The 16,515-nt window shown below is 40.3% G+C and overlaps 1 protein-coding gene across 2 annotated transcripts in view; it reads left to right on the top strand.

The window, feature by feature from the left end:
• Nucleotides 1-13,953: 13,953 nt before the first annotated feature.
• The window catches only part of EDARADD (EDAR associated via death domain), a 55,351-nt gene continuing 52,789 nt past the window's right edge, over nucleotides 13,954-16,515 (top strand). Inside the window, exons 1-2 of one of the 2 annotated variants that reach the window (XM_060035018.1) lie at nucleotides 13,954-14,248; nucleotides 14,391-14,465. In XM_060035018.1, coding sequence (XP_059891001.1) covers nucleotides 14,435-14,465 — 31 coding nt within the window. In that variant the 5' untranslated portion in view covers nucleotides 13,954-14,248; nucleotides 14,391-14,434. Of the gene's footprint in view, nucleotides 14,249-14,271; nucleotides 14,466-16,515 lie in introns of those variants that run through there. The other variant, XM_060035019.1, reaches the window with a different exon arrangement.

Raw genomic sequence — 16,515 nt, 5'->3', positions numbered from 1 at the left:
CCATCTTTGCTGGAAATAGAAACTAAGGGTTTTTTTTTTTTAAGATACTATCTTAAACATTTTATGAAATCAACAAATCAAGATTCCAGAAAAACAGAGTGCACCAAAATTTATGCCTAGTGCCTGCGGATGAAATTATCCATTTAACTGTTCACTATATTCTTGTGATTGGGGTTGATAATATCTAAGTTTGTGTGTAATACTAAATTCTACATTAACAAAGTGGCAATATTTTTCAAAACCCAAATTGGGGCTTTTGGATTAAGATTTTTTTGGCTTATTAATTTATAAGAAGAGGACTGTTCAGACACTACTGTAGATATACATTTGATAGAAATTAAATAGAAAAAAACATAGTGTTAAGACCCCTACTGTAAATATTGATGGTCCATTTAGTTTTAAAATTAAATACTATACCAAGATGTTCTTTTTAGAATCCTGTCCTTCCCATCAATAATCTTTCACTACAGGTTTAGGTTACTTTTGTATTAAAGCATATATTCTGCAAAAAAGAAAGAAGTTTATTGTGTAAAACCAGATTATATTATGATTGAAAAAATAATGCTGAAAAGTAGATGTGCTCTCTAGAAGGAACAAGATGAAATGTTGATTTTTGTAGTCTTTAACTCCCAATCCCAGTACCTGTTATAAAACATTTATAATCCAAATAAAATTAATTTCTATAACTATAAAATTTTATCATATAACCCATAATATTTACCACCTTCAAAAGGACAAACAAGTCTCTGGCTGACATTTAATGTCTTTCTCACTTGGGCTCTTCCACCTCTTTCCAACCTTATCTCCCATAAGAATCTTTACTTTAATCACATGTTCCCTCACTATTGTTTGATTTCTCACTATGCAACAGTCCACACCGTGTCGTCTGCATAATATTTGTCCCCCCCCCTCACCCCAGCTCCCCATTCAATCATTCAAAGGCTTAACAATACTTTTTGCCCTTGCTATTTTTGTGAACTTTACAACTCAAAAGGATCTCTTTCGTATTTCTATTTCCTCTAAACTTTCTATAGCACTTACTGTCTGTATCAAGCATTTGACAATCCATTATCCAGCTATATGTATTTTCATTTCACTATCTGTACATGTCTTCCCAAGAATATGTAAGTTTTTTGAGGTAAGGGATATGCCTTTTTAATGAAATGATAACTAAATTATAAAATTACCTATCATTTACTTTATAGACAAAAAGATTTGCTGATTAATTATTTTAGGCATAAAGGCTCTAATTTAAAATACTATATTCTCAGAGAAGGGCCACATATTATAACCATTGACACCATAACATATGGCCTTTCATCATTAGTTAAGGTTCTGATAGCAAGAAGCTGCACTGGTAGATTTTGTCGATGGGAAATAAGCTGAGTTACATTTGGGAAACCACAGTGGAGTGCTCCAGGCGGTCAGACAGGACTGAGGGCCCGTGGGGAAAAGCAACATCCCAGAGAGCAGCTAGAAGCCAGGGAGTCAATGGAGAAGCCCTTGAATGTGTGTGCAGAAAGCTGGCGCTTGCTGGGTGTGAGCTGATGACTCTTCCAGCTGCTCAAGTCATACCAAAATCTATGTCATGGCTCCTCATTCTTCAGGAAGATTCACTGCCTGTGATGGGCGAAAACAATAACAAGGTCATGCTGGGGCGAAATGCCTGACGATGGTTCCTTACTGTTCTATTAAGTTTCAAACAAAATATCTCATTACTGTACAAGGCCAAGTTTCACCACTGTCCAGCTGCTTTACTTCTATCTCTTATACAAGTTTTGGATCTTCCTCTTACCTCTCTTCTCCCTCCAACACAATTTTTCAAAAGTCAGAGGTCGCACTCTATTTCAGCGCTTAAAATTGTATGGATCGGGCTTCCCTGGTGGCGCAGTGGTTGAGAGTCCGCCTGCCGATGCAGGGGACGCGGGTTCGTGCCCCAGTCCGGGAGGATCCCACGTGCCGCGGAGCGGCTGGGCCCGTGGGCCGTGGCCGCTGAGCCTGCGCGTCCGGAGCCTGTGCTCCGCAGCGGGAGAGGCCGCAACAGTGAGAGGCCCGCGTACCGCAAAAAAAAAAAAAAAAGACTGTATTACTCATAATTGATCAGATCGTTTGTGGCAGGGGGCGAGGAGGAGAGAAATGGGGACTGGCCTCTTTCCACAGCTGCCCTGATTGAAATGGAAAATCTCTGAGCACCACAGAAAGTTGCCTGTTGAAACAACTAACAGCACAATCCCCTTTCTCTACAAAAGAATTGAGGAGTTCTGAAACTGAGAGAGCTTTTATTGAATTACTGTTGATGGGCATTTCTGAAATGCAAGTTCTTAATGACCACAAAAGAAAGGTCCATTAACTTCTATTAACCTATGAGAAATTCTGTTTTATAATGCGCAACCTAATCTTCCCATTCTGTTTCAACTGACTTAAACTTCTCTCCATGCTGATGGTGCCCAGTGTAAATTACTGATGAAGAAGTACTAGTTCCGTCCACTGAAACAGCTACATTAATAGGTGCTGGTTTGAGGTAATTCATGCATAGGTCTTCTGCACTCTTGTTTGCCTTTGGTGCCCCCTACCGTCCCTTTCAGTGCATTTCCATCTCCTGGCTCCTCTTCATTATTTCCTCCTTTCACAATGTTCCCATGTTCCCCAGAGAAAACCTGATTGGATAAAGCTAATTGATAATAGCATAAAACTGTTTGCCTTTTAAAAGGGATCAAAATATCAGCTTGGTGCTTTGTGTCCACCTAGAGGGGTAGGATAGGGAGGATAGGATGGAGATGCAAGAGGGAGGAGGTATGGGGACATATGTATATGTGTAGCTGATTCACTTTGTTACACAGCAGGAACTAACACAACATTGTAAAGCAATTATATGCCAATAAAGGTGTTAAAAAAATAAATAAATAAAAGGGATCAAAATAATGTAACACAAAGGAATGAAACGCTAATTGTGCAATTGCATATAGGAATAGTCTCAAGTCAAATATGCTAATCACCACTTATTCAATAAAAAGGGCCAAACAATCAACTATTAACTTTCATATTTATTTGAACATTCTATAGTCTGGAAAATGAGAAAAGTGAAGATAATTTTTTCAGGTGACTGAAGCTTTGCAAACGTCAATCTGTGAAACAGTGTTTGTGGAGGGGCAAGACTGATTTTGTTATGCGGGCACATTTATGAAAATCATTTCTAATCATTTTTTAATTAAATAAGGTATACATAAATTAATATTTATATTATAAAATTAGAACATTACAGACAAGGCTAAAGTCTCCTGTAAGTATTACTTTCTCCCAATCCTGGTTGTTTTCCCATTGCCCAGAGATAGCCATTATCAGCCATTGTTAAGAGTTTGGCATGTATCCATTCTTTAAATAAAAACCAGCTTTATTGAGGAAGAATTGTCATACAATCAACTGCACATATTTAAAGTGTACAAGTTTTGACATAGGCATACACCTATGAAAGCGTCACCACACGTTCCATATTCATCACACCGAGAGGTGACTCATTTCCCTTTGTAATGTCTTCTTCCTTCCCATCCTCAGGCCCAGGAACCCATTGATCAGCTTTCTGTCACTATAGATAGTTTGAACTTCAATAGATTTATATCAGTGGACTCATACAGTGTGTACTCTTTTTTTTCTGGCCTTTCTCACTCAGCATAACTATTTTGAGATTCATCCATATTGTTATGTGTATCAAGAGTCCATTCCTTTTATTGCTGAATAGTATTTCATTATAAAGGTATACCCCAATATTTTTACCTATTCACCTGTTGAATATTTGAGTTGTTTCCAGTTTACAGCTATTACAAATAAAGCTGTAGTAAACATTAGTGTTCAAGTCTTTGTCTGGACACATGCTTATTAAAAACTTGGGTAAATACATGGAATAGCAACATCATGTGGTAGGTGTATATGTAAAATTTTAAGACTAGTGACGTGATTCATGTGCTTGTTTGCATCGTCTTTGGTGAAGTGTTTCTTTGTATGTTTTGTCCATTTTGGGGGGGGGGTTGTTTGTTTCCTTATGTGTTGAGGGTTCTTCTTACATTTTGGATAAAAGTCCTGTGTCAGATATATGCTTGCAAATATTTTCTCCCAGAAGTGGCTGGTCTTTCCATTATTCTAAGTTTCTCTAGAAAAGCAAAAGTATTGAAATTTGATGAACTCCAATATTTCAATTCTTAAATTGATATTGTATTTTTGGTGTTATACTTAAGAAATCTTTGCTTAACCCAAAGTCACAAAAATTTCTTCTCTTTTCTTCCAGAAGTTTTATAGTTTTAGGTTTTACATTTATGTACATGTCTTTTAAATATGCTTTAATTGCCCTTAGGTGAGTAACTAAATGTGGAATAACTGGATCACATAGTAGGTGTACATTTAATTTTTTAGGAAACTGCCAAGCTGTATTATTTCTGACTTCATTTTATTTCCTTTATTGGCTTTATGAACCATAACGCTTATTTGTGTTATTTTGGTGGTTGCTTTAGAATTTATTGTATAAATCTTTAACATATCACAGTATATCTTTAAATGACATTATAACAATCCTGCATTACAACCTTAGAAGAGTACACTTCCATTTTTCCCCTCTAGGCTTTAGAGCCCTTGTTGACACTAATTTTACCCCTACATATAGTATAAACCCCACATACATTGTTACTATTTTGCTTTAAAAAATCTATGAGCTTTTAAGTACTCTTAATAAGAGGAAAAATATCCTTTTCTATTTAACCATATATTCATCACTTCTGGTGCTCTTCATTCCTTTGCATAGATCCAAATTTCCATCTAGTGTCATATTCTTTCTGCCTGAAGGATTTCCTTTAACAATTCCTGTAATGTAGGTCTGCCAGAGATGAACTCTCTCAACTTTTGTATGTTTGAAAAAGCCTATTTTGTCTGTTTTTGAGAGACATTTCTACCAGGTACACAATTCTAGTTGACAGTTTTTTCTTTCAGTTCTTTAAAGATGCTCCACTGTCTCCTGGGTTGCATGGATGAGAAATCTGTTGTCATCCTTATTTTTGTCCCTCTGTAATGTGTCTTTTTTCCTGTGACTGCTTTAAGATTTTGTCTTTGTCCATGGCTTTGAGCAAGTTGATTATGCTGTGCCTTGGTGAAATTGTGTTCATATTTCTGGTGCTTGGTATTCCCTGGGATTTTTGGATCTGTTAGTTTAAGGTTTTCATCAAATTTGGAAAACTTTCAGTTTCTTTAGACATTTTTTGGTCCCCCTCCTTCTTTCCATTTCAGGGATTTCAGTTACATATTTACTAGGTGACTTGAAGTTATCCCACAGTTAATTTTCACTTTTTAAAAAAATTATTTTTTCTCTCTGAGTTTCATTTTCAACACTTTCAGTTGCTATGTCTTCAAGTCATTAATCTTTTCTTCTGCAATGTCTTATTGGCTGTTAATCCCAGCCAGTGTATACTTCATTTTAGGTATTACAGTTTTAATCTCCGAAAGTTCTATTTTGGGTTTTTAATATCTCCTATGTCTCTGATTAGCTTGTTGAACCTGTGGAATACAGTTATGATAAAAGTTTCAATGTCCTTCTCTGTGAATTCTAACATCTGTGTCAGTTCTGGGTCAGTTTCAATTGACTAATTTTTCTCTTGATTATGAGCCTACATTTTCCTCCTTCTTGGAAGCCTGGCCATCTTTGTATTCCAGACATTGGGCATGTACCTTGATGGGTACTGGATATTTTTATATTTCTATAGCTTATATTTGTATTTCTTGAGCTTCTTGGGATGCAGCTAAGTTACTTGAAAAGAGTTTTATTCTTTTGGGTCTTGCTTTTAAGATCTGTTAGATGGACCTGAGACAGTGCTTGCTTAGTCTAGGGATAATTATTTCACACTACTGAGGCAAAACTCTTCTGTACACTCTACTGAATGCCCATGAAATGTAAGGTTTTTTTCCCAGTCTCCCTGATAGGAACAAGCACTGTTACTGGCCCTGAGTGAGCACCAGGTACTGCTCCCTCTAATCCTCTCACGTATTTCCTCTAGTTGTCCTTTCCCCAGTTTTGAGTTATGTCCAACATGAATGTACCTATCAGTAAGTGTTATGCTGAGTAGTCAAGGGGGACATTCCATGATCTCCAGGGACCCTTTCTGTGATGTCTCTATAGGACTCTGTCCTGTGACTTCCAGCTGTCTTGATCTTCTAGCTACATCTCTTCAAATCAGGGAGTCCACTGGGCTCTGCCTGGGTTGCCTTTCTCTGCACTGCAACCTGGAAATTCTCTCAAGGCAGTAAGCTGGGCAGTCATAGGAATCACCCTGTTTATATGCCAGCTCTTGGGGATCACTCTCCTTCTTTGCCTGGTGTGCAGTGCCTTAAAAACTGTTGTTTCATATATTGAATATTTTGTCTGTTTTGTTGCTGTTGTTATTGCTTCAGACATGAGGGTAAATCTGCTTCCTGTTACTCTGTCTTGGCTGCAAGGTAAAGTTGGCATGTATCCATTTTAAAATATTTACATGTTATAGAAAAGGCATAGATTGGTTTGTGTCTATCCCTCATCATTCTGCAACTTGCTTTTTCATTTAAAAAAATTTTAAGCGTATTTCTGGTTACCTTTGTAAAATATTCCATTGCATGATTGTATCATATTTATCCATTCTCCTATTGATGGACATTTAGGTTGTTTCTGATCTTTGCTATTACAGACAATGCTGCAGCCAGCAATCTCATGCATGTCTCCTTGCATCATGTGTAAGAGTTCCTTTAGGGAAAGTACAGAAGCCAAATTGCTCTCCAATGTGACCATAGGAGTTTACATTCCTACAATGTACGAAGACTTGTTCCTCCACAGTCTCACCAATACATTATATTGGCAACCTTTTAAGTTTCTGCCAACCTGCCAGTTCATTATTGTTTTAATCTGTATTTCTCTTATTTTTAGAAGGTTGAGTCCCTGTTCACATTTTTATTTGCCATTTTTGTTTCTTCTAGGAATTCTGTTTTGTCTTTGCCTAACCTTATATTGAATTATGTTTATTGTACTTTAATTTGTTTGAATAAATGCTTAAAATTTTAGAGACTAATCTTTTATTTTATATATATAAATTATATATAATATTCTATTTTATTGAATATAATTATAAATACAAGTATTTTATCATTATATTTTATTTTATATTTCATAATTATAAAATAGAACATTACATATATAATTAATTTCTCTAAGTTTATACCCTCTTTTATAATTTTCTATTTTCCTTTGGCACAGAATTTGAATTTTATCTGGTCAGGTTTATCAGAATTTTACGTCTTTTGATTTTTCGACTTAAGAAAGCCTTTCCTGTTACCAAAGTTATTAAGAGATTCTCTTACATTATTTTAAAGTTAAAATGTTTGACAGATAATTTAAGATAATTTTAAAGTTAATAATTTTAAAGTTAAAATGTTTGACAGTTAGATATTTAATCTATTTAAAGCTTACTTTTGTGTATACAGTGAGGCAGGGATACAAATTGTATTGTTCCTATAAATATCAAAATATCCCAATACAACTTTTTGAACTGTCCATCTTTTCACCATTTAACTGTCTCTGTCATATAGCAAATTCCAAAAGGATACACGAGTCTGTGTCTTAAATTTCTTTTCTGTTCAATTAATCCACTGTTACTATTGGTTTGTAAGATCTTGCTGTTTTGGAAGGCAAATCCCCTCTCTTTGTTACTCTTTTTCAATATTATCTTGAATTTACCCTTCCATGTGAGTTTGCAATTAGGTTCCTGTTCCCCCAAAAATCTTGTTAATGTGATTGAGTTTGTAGGGAATCTTTAGATTCATTAGGGAATCATAACACTCTTTAGTATTGAGACCTCTAATCTATTAACGTGGTCTAGCTCTTTATGTTGTGAGATTTATTTTCATGTTTTTTCAGTAAATCTTTGTAGTTTTCGCTATGTTTTTTACTCAGTTTTATTGAATTTATTCCTAGTTACTTTATAGCTTTCTTTGCTGCTGTAAATGGGATCATTTCTGCCCAGTTGGTTATCGTTGGTATACAAGAAAGCTGCTGGTGTTCAATCTGTTGAACTTTCTCTCTCCTTCAAGCGAAAGTCACCTATTAGTTCTAAAAGTTCTCAGTTGACTCACTTGGATCCACCTTTGTGTCTTAGCTTAGAATAAATTCTAAATGACAAGTTGTTGAACTAACTTTTTAAATGATTGGTGATTTTGTAGGTTCCTAAGTCACCAATTTGAACCTGTGTTCTACATTCTGGGGGTACAAAGCACAGGAAACTATGCTCTCGGGTGCTGACTGTGCAATTTTTAGTTGATCACTGATAATATTCATTTGCCCTTTTCTCCTCACAACCAAAACAAAACAAAATCTCCTCTGGCTGACTCTTATTAGTTGGGTTTCAGCTTTTAACATACAAAGTTCATCTCTTTGAACAGATTTTCTCTCAAAATCTGGAGCAAGACGTCAATTGTTATATATAAAGATATATAAGAAAGCAGCTGGAAATCATACTGAGTATGATAGGGCCTAAGTCAAGGCACCAGGACACACGTGTGAGGGGTGAGTGAGGATCCTGAGGCTGGCGGAGGATTTCTAGAACAAAAGTGCTTGCTGCCCAGCCTCACCTCTTCCTCTCTCTTTTCCTCTTCCCATCCCCCATGCTCCACCCACAGCATTCTAGGCGTTTTAGCCAAATACCATACTGAGAATCACCCACACTGTGTCATTCCCTTTTGGGGAAACCAAACACAGCACAAAAACTGTGGTTTTCTAGCTCATGTATCTTGATGGATAGATAATTCAAAGTAAGCTGATAGGCGAAGACAAGAGAGATTTAACCTCCTGTAGATAGAAGGGCAGGCATTGCATAAGTGAGAGGTAGAAGACCTTGAAAAACGATTTATGCTTAAATCAGAACTACAATGAGGTACCACCTCACACTGGTCAGAATGGCCATCATTAAAAAGTCTACAAATAGCAAATGCTGGAGAGGGTGTGGAGAAAAGGGAACCCTCCTGCACTGTTGGTGGAAATGTAAGTTGGTGCAGCCACTATGGAGAACAGCATGGAGGTTGCTTAAAAACCTCAAAATGGAGTTACCATATGATCCAGCAATCCCACTCCTGGGCATATATTCAGGCAAAGCTATAATTCAAAAAGATACATGCACCCCTACATTCATAGCAGCACTATTCATAATAGCCAAGACATGGAAACAACCTAAATGTCCATCGACAGATGAATGGATAAAGAAGATGTGGTACATATATACCATGGAATACTATTCAGCCATAAAAAAGAATGAAATAATGCCATTTGCAGCAATACGGATGCAACTAGAGATTATTACACTAAGTGAAGTAAGTCAGAAAGAGAAAGATAAATACCATATGATATCACTTATAAGTGGAATCTAAAATATGATACAAATGAACTTATCTATGAAACAGAAACACACAGAGAACAGACTTGTGGTTGTCAAGGGGGAAGGGGGTTGGGGAGGATGGACTGGGAGTTTGGGGTTGGTAGATGCAAACGATTACATATAGAATGGATAAACAGCAAGGTCCTACTGTATAGCACAGTTAACAATATTCAATATCCTGAGATAAACCATAATGGAAAAGAATATTAAAAAAAATGTATAAGCCTGTGCACCACAACTACTGAAGCCTGCACGCCTAGAGTCCAAGATCTGCAACAAGAGAAGCCACTGCAATGAGAAGCATGTGCACCGCAACGAAGAGTAGCCCCCACTTGCTGCAACTAGAGAAAGCCCACACGCAGCAACGAAGACCCAATGCAGCCAAAAATAAATTAAATTAAAAAAAAAAAAAGAATATATAGGGACTTCCTTGGCAGTCCAGTGGTTAAGACTCCATACTACCAATGCAGGGGGTGCAGGTACGATCCCTGGCTGGGGAACGAAGATAGATCCCGCATCCCACATGCCACATGGCGTGGCCAAAAAAAAAAAAAAAGTATATGTGTGTATAACTGAGTCACTTTGCTGTACAGCAGAAGTTAACACATTGTAAATCAACTATACTTCAATTAAAAAAAGAACTATTTCTGCTTAAACAAATGCACCAGAATGTTGTGCTCCTGTCAAACAGTATTCAAAGCAGCAAAAATGATAATATTTTCCTTAAGTTTTTCAGTCTCTCTGTTAACGTTTTTGAATACATCATTTTTTGTGCATATATGCAAATCTACAAGGCAATCAATTTGTGTGAGACGGTGAATGCTTAAAAAGGCCACAAAAAGACATTTTAAAATTTCCGATTTGAGTTTCCCTCACATTTGGACGAGGATGTAAATTCAACCCTGTAGTAAATTACAGCGTATTGTAAAGATGAAATGGTCTCTTGGCCTGCATTCTCTCCTCGCCGCATCCTATCCTACACACAGCTGCCACACCAATCCTCCAAAAACACCGATTTTCATATGCCACTTTCCAAAAACTAGCTTCCTGGCTTCCTGTTGCTGAAAAATAGCTTCACGTGCTTTTGTATGGCATTCAAGGCTCTCCAGGATATGGACCCTCCCAAACATTTCAGTCCTGCTCATTTCTTTCACCATGCACAGGCCCATCTCCCATACATCCCAGCAAAGGTACCAGGCATCTCCTAGGCTTGTTGGCTCATTCAGCGGTGTCTGGAAAGGCTACTCCTGGGTCACTTGCCAACCCCCAGAGTCAGGAGGCAGGGGTGATGGTGCCACAGCCTGATCACATGGATTGAGAGCGGAATGATGGTTCTCCGGGAGTACACTGGGGCATTACTATGAGAAGTTATGTGGCAAAACAGCAGAGACCCACTACCACTGCCTTAACATACTCTAGACAAACGTTCGCAAATATCTGTTCCAAAAAGGAGACAAATGAACTTACTAACTCTCATTTGCGCCTCTTCCACAACACACAATTCCCCAAGGGTATATCAAGCCAATTCAACCGAGAGACTGTCCCATTCTGGAACATAAGGAGTCTCCTATAATCCTAAATCCATATGCTATCATTGCAGGTCTAACCAGTTTGCTGGGTTCATTTACACACAATGTACAACAACCCTTTGAAATAAGGAAGTATGTGGTTCAACAATATAACTTTTTATCTCAGGTTGCATAAATTTAAGTAACACCCAAAATGATGTAAAATGAACAAAAACAACATATTTCAATGATGAATCAAATAAACTTATGTTTTGAGTTGCTGTTTTCCCCATTTGAAGATAACATTCCTGATCACCGTCATTGTCTGTGAAAAGACACAAGACCAACAGTTTTCCCCCCACTTAAGGCTTTAACCATAGTATCATAAACAAACGTCTCAAAATTTGCATGAAAACTTCCATGGCAAACTGTCAGTCTGAGGGTGGTCACCACCAAGCCACTTGGCTTCCATAGGTCTTTAATCCCTTTCTTCCACACATACCCCTTCCTGTTTTAAACTTTCATTATCTTGGTTCTACAGTGAAAGAGTATCTGCAGATCTCTCTTGACCACACACTCCTAAAAGTCAGGGACTTCTCACTTTGGTTTCCCAGGGCTTGGCATTTTGTTTGGGGCATGAGGGGGCTATCAATCAATCCATTGATCTGTGCTGTACACGAACCCTATAATAAATACTGGTTCATTTCTTATAACAAAGGCAATAGGAGCTTCTCATAATAGACTAAATTCCAAGGAAAGAATGAAGGCAGGAAAGTAGTTGGTTTATTTGTACCTGCTATAAGCCAGGCACTTTTAGGTAATTTTATATATGCAATATTTCATTTAACTTTCACAATCCTACAAATTCTTACAGACTCAAGAGTTTTGAGTAACAAAACTTTGTGTGCTTAAGTGTGCACACAAAGCACACTAGTAACTTTTTGTGCTAAAGTAACACAAACTCATGGTGACGGCCTGTGAGTCAAATCCAGCACATCTGACTCTTTGGTTACCAATTCCCATTTATTGTGATTCCGAGATTCATGAGTTAATTTAGGTGCTATTAAGAAAAGTCAAAAATGTCCATTTTAAAGAGTGTTTTAAAACCCTCTTTGGGTAGCAATAGAAGGAAAAGCAGAAGGACACGGTATGACAGCAAATGGATTGTATGGTAGCCCTTTGGCAACTCCAGTGGATGATAATTGTTTTTAAGTGTCCATCAACAGATGAATGGATAAAGAAGATGTAGCAATATGTACAATGGAATATTACTCAGCCATAAAAAGAAACGACATTGAGTTATTTGTAGTGAGGTGGATGGACCTAGAGTCTGTCATACAGAGTGAAGTAAGTCAGAAAGAGAAAAACAAATACTGTATGCTAACACATATATATGGAATCTAAAAAACAAACAAAAATGGTCATGAAGAACCAAGCGGCAAGATGGGAATAAAGGCGCTGACCTACTAGAGAATGGACTTGAGGACATGGAGAGGGGGAAGGGTAAGCTGGGACAAAGTGAGACAGTGGCATGGACATATATACACTGCCAAATGTAAAATAGCTAGTGGGAAGCAGCCGCATAGCACAGGAAGATCAGCTCCGTGCTTTGTGACCATCTAGAGGGGTGGGATAGGGAGGGTGGGAGGGAGTGAGATGCAAGAGGGAAGAGATATGGCGATATATGTATATGTATAACTGATTCACTTTGTTATAAAGCAGAAACTAACACACCACTGTAAAGCAATTATACTCCAATAAAGATAATTGTTTTTAAATTAGCTTTTTGTAAATTAAAAAAAAAGTTCCACTTGCATTACACTTTAGAGTTCACAAAGCACATGGGAAAAATAAGGTAATGACGGCTTATGGTTGCAATTCACAAAAAGTAGGTACAAGGAAATGGAATGAAAGGGAATAATATATATAGTCAATTTTCTTTTAAAAAATTAATGGTGAAGTGTGTTTCTGCCACCCCTCTTCTATCTGATATAATAAAAGTGGGAGTGATAAGACAATTAAGTCAGGGTTTTGAAAAGCAAACCAGCTTCAGAGCAATGCTTGCGCTTGTGTTGCCGACTTGCTATGTGGTTCCTGACAACCAACCTCAGAAATAATTCCATCATCATGAGAAGTACAGAAAGAACCACAAACCAAACCTCAAAAAGGATGCTAAGAGAAAACACCGTTTAAAAAAATTTCCCTTCCTATCAGAAGGCAGACCAAAAGGAAGTTCATCCTTCCACCCACAGATTCCCCAGAGAGCTTTCCACCAGAAGGTCGACAGCCAGCCGGACCCTCTTCTCTGAGCCTCCCGTTTCTTTCATGGCATATTAAGTGCCGATGTGGAGAGTGCCATGGGCCTCAGGACTACTCAACAGAGGGGGAGAGGCACAAAGCACGCCCCTGGTCGCCAAGAGGGTATGTACACACTTGCTGCTTTCCTGCATTTTTCGGAGCTGAGTTTTTAGCCAGAGGCTGCTCCTTCACGATAAACTGACTAAAAGCTATGTTATCTCTTTCAAATCAGTTCCTCTCTTTCAATTCTTATGTGTGAAGACAAAGGTTATTTTAAACCCTTAAGAGATTAATATTAAATTTAAATTGCCTGTAACCCTCGTATAGTAATAGATTTATGGTGGATGATAGGTTTAGTTAAAATATAACATTCTTAAAAATATTCTTAGTGGAAGATTCCAATCTGTGCGCACGTAATTGGTATAAAATTAAAATTTAAAAAATTAGACCTTGGCATTTCCGAGGGAGCCCTAAGCTATTTTTCTAGCGAGGCTGTGCGAGTGTGTGTCAGGCTTCCTCTTTTCACTCCCTTTGTGTTGTAACTACCCTGGAGGTCATGTAATAACCAATGCCAAAGAAAAATCAAAATAGAAATTATTAGCGTGTGCCATCATGCAGCGGCGTACTCTGCCTAAAGAGCAGGAAACGGTCTAAACATCAGACCGCCGCCAGGCGTCTCAGCACAGGCCTGTGCGCGGAGGAGAGTTGCGGCCGGGCTCAGGGCGAAAGGAGGGAGCCAGGAGAGCGACCCGCGACTGCAGCCGGCTTTTAAGGCTAATAATCGCTTCGCAGCAGGTCCCGGGCAGCACTCCCGCGAGCTCCGCGGCGGGACCTGCCCTGGGAGACCTGGGCGCAGGACTGGAAGGGCGCTCGCGGCGGGTGCTGGCGACTCCGGGGCACCCGGGGACTCCCCGCGCCCTGGTCCGCTGCACCCGGGCTCCAGCTTACGCGTCTGAGGGCGGGGGTTGGAACCGGACGCGCACGGCAGGGGCTTTGCTAATTGCCAAGCAGGAAGTGAGCGCCGGGAAGAGCGGCGGAGAGAGGGGAGGAGCGGGCGGAGGAGGGGCGCGCGGAGCTGCCGAGGTTCGCTCCCCACGCGTCCGAAAGGCAGGGCAACCGAGCCCTGCAACCCGGCTTTCCTCCCCTGTCCCGCCAGCCGCCCGGCCCTGCTCTGGCGCCCGTCGGCCCCACTCCGTCCCCATGGCTTCTCCGGACGACCCTGTGCGCGCGGGTAAGTTGACACCGCGCCGCACCCTCACCCGGAGCGCGGACCGCGGGTCGCTAGATCGCGAGGCATCCGCGTCTGCGGCGGGACTGTCGGGGCCGAGCTCCCCGCGAGCCCCGAGGGGCGACCTGGGACCACCCTGGACCCTGGCGCCCGACCCGGGTCTGCGCGGGGCCGGACGGGGGACAGCGGCGGCGCCCGGTCCCGGAGGGCGAGGTGCGAGGCTCCCCCCGCGAGCGGCTGCTGGTGGCGCGCGCCCCCCGCGGCCCCCTGGCCCCAGTCACCCCCAAGCGTGCCTGAGACGCCCCTTCTCTCCTCTTGCTCTCTCGCCCCAGCGTCTTTGTTCTGCACCGGGGATGCCAGGTTGAAACAAGCCCCTCAAACCTTTTCGGCAGAAAAGAGCGCAAGGGGTGGATTTCTTTCTTTCCTCCCGAGCTCTCCCTTTCTCCCTACTCACGTGCCTTCTCATTTCTCCTCTTCTCTCCTCGTTTCACTTTTATTAAATGGTTTTGTTCTAAATATTGGCCCTCGGAGCTATTTCATAAACTAGTATCCACAAAACCAGGCGGCTGATCCCACCTGTAGAGGCCTTTGGTTAGAATGGCCTCTAGTTTTGTCCTTATCGTTAAATATTTTGTTTGCACCTGAAGCCAGAATCTAGATTTTTCTTTAATCTCACTTGAATTGAAAAACCGTAGAATACTGTGCCTGTTCCTGAGACCAGGCTCTCGATTTTTCTTTAATTTCACTTGAATTGAAAATCTTCCTCCGACTTCACCTTTCAGGAATTCGCTGTCCTTTCTCTCCCATACCCTAGGCTGATCCAAAGTGAATGTTTGTCGAACATGTGAATGAATGAATGATGTATCCCCCAGAGCACACTGGGGCTTTTTCTAGTTTTGTTGAGGCTGGAAAGGCTAGGGAGAGAGCCAGATATACAGAACCACAGATACCTGCTTAGAGACACGTGTTCCCTATTTTATTTCTTGGGCTTGGGCAGGGCCGGAGCTTGAATATTTTATTGTTCATTTGGGGCTTGAGCAGTTAGGAGAATGAGATAGAAAGTATCTGGAGGTGGGTCAGAAGATTGCTAACTTGGCCTTGTGATGTGCTGGGTCTGGGAGAGTTTCCTGGAGATTTTAAGAAAGATCTAAATTCTCCTTCAAGTGGTTCTTCTTTAAGTGAGGAATGGTAAACATTTTATCCATGGGAGATGGAAGATAAGTAAATGGTTTGGATATCCTTCTCCTCCCCCATATGCATTGTTTGGAAAAACAGAAGGGGAAATTAAGGGAGAAATCCTACCCCTGCCCCCCAGCTCTCACCTCTGCATCCACTTCCTCTTCTGAAAATGTAATTGGCAAGATGCCAAGAGGTGTTAAGCTAGATTTTACTAACAGTGGTTTCGCATCTCATTAAATGATCATGGGGAAGGAGATTCAAAAAGATCTTGATCGGGACCCACTGAATGGGGATACATATAAGGTCTGCTTGGGACCCCCAAAATCAATGGCACTAGAGGAGGTGGGTGCTGGGAAACACAGCTTCACGTATAAAAAGCCTCAGTGAGTCAAGAGTGTGATACGGCCACCAGGGCAGCTAATAGGATCTTAGATGACAGTAATAGTACTGCAGGATCTAGAAGTCCGGTGATGCTACTTAGCCTGCTTGGCCCAGCCAAAATGGAAGCTCACAACCTGGAACAGAGGGACTAGGAAATCCCAGCACATGTGGCGGGATGAGAGACCTGAGGATATGATGATAGGAGGGTGTCATTTGGAAAGAACCTGTCTCCTTGACTTTGAGAGGTAGAACCCAAACTTGTAGGTGGACTTTTGTTGGCTTCCTACAAAGAGGGGAGAGACCTCCTGAGTAGAGATCTCCCTCTCACTTGCAGCGATGTTGAAGAACATCTCCAGGCATCTGAAAGATACTCTCATGTCCATTCCCACTCTGGAATTCTATCCATTAGATGAGGGTTCTTCCAGTTTAAAAAAAGATATATAATATCTCCACACTTGCATATAGAAACAAAGGGTTGGACAGAAATATGACC

The sequence above is a fragment of the Delphinus delphis genome, chromosome 16 (genome assembly GCF_949987515.2).
Source record: "Delphinus delphis chromosome 16, mDelDel1.2, whole genome shotgun sequence".
Lineage (NCBI taxonomy): Eukaryota > Metazoa > Chordata > Mammalia > Artiodactyla > Delphinidae > Delphinus > Delphinus delphis.
The sequence above is the reverse complement of the archived record's forward strand: the minus strand, read 5'-3'. Positions and strand labels throughout refer to the sequence as shown.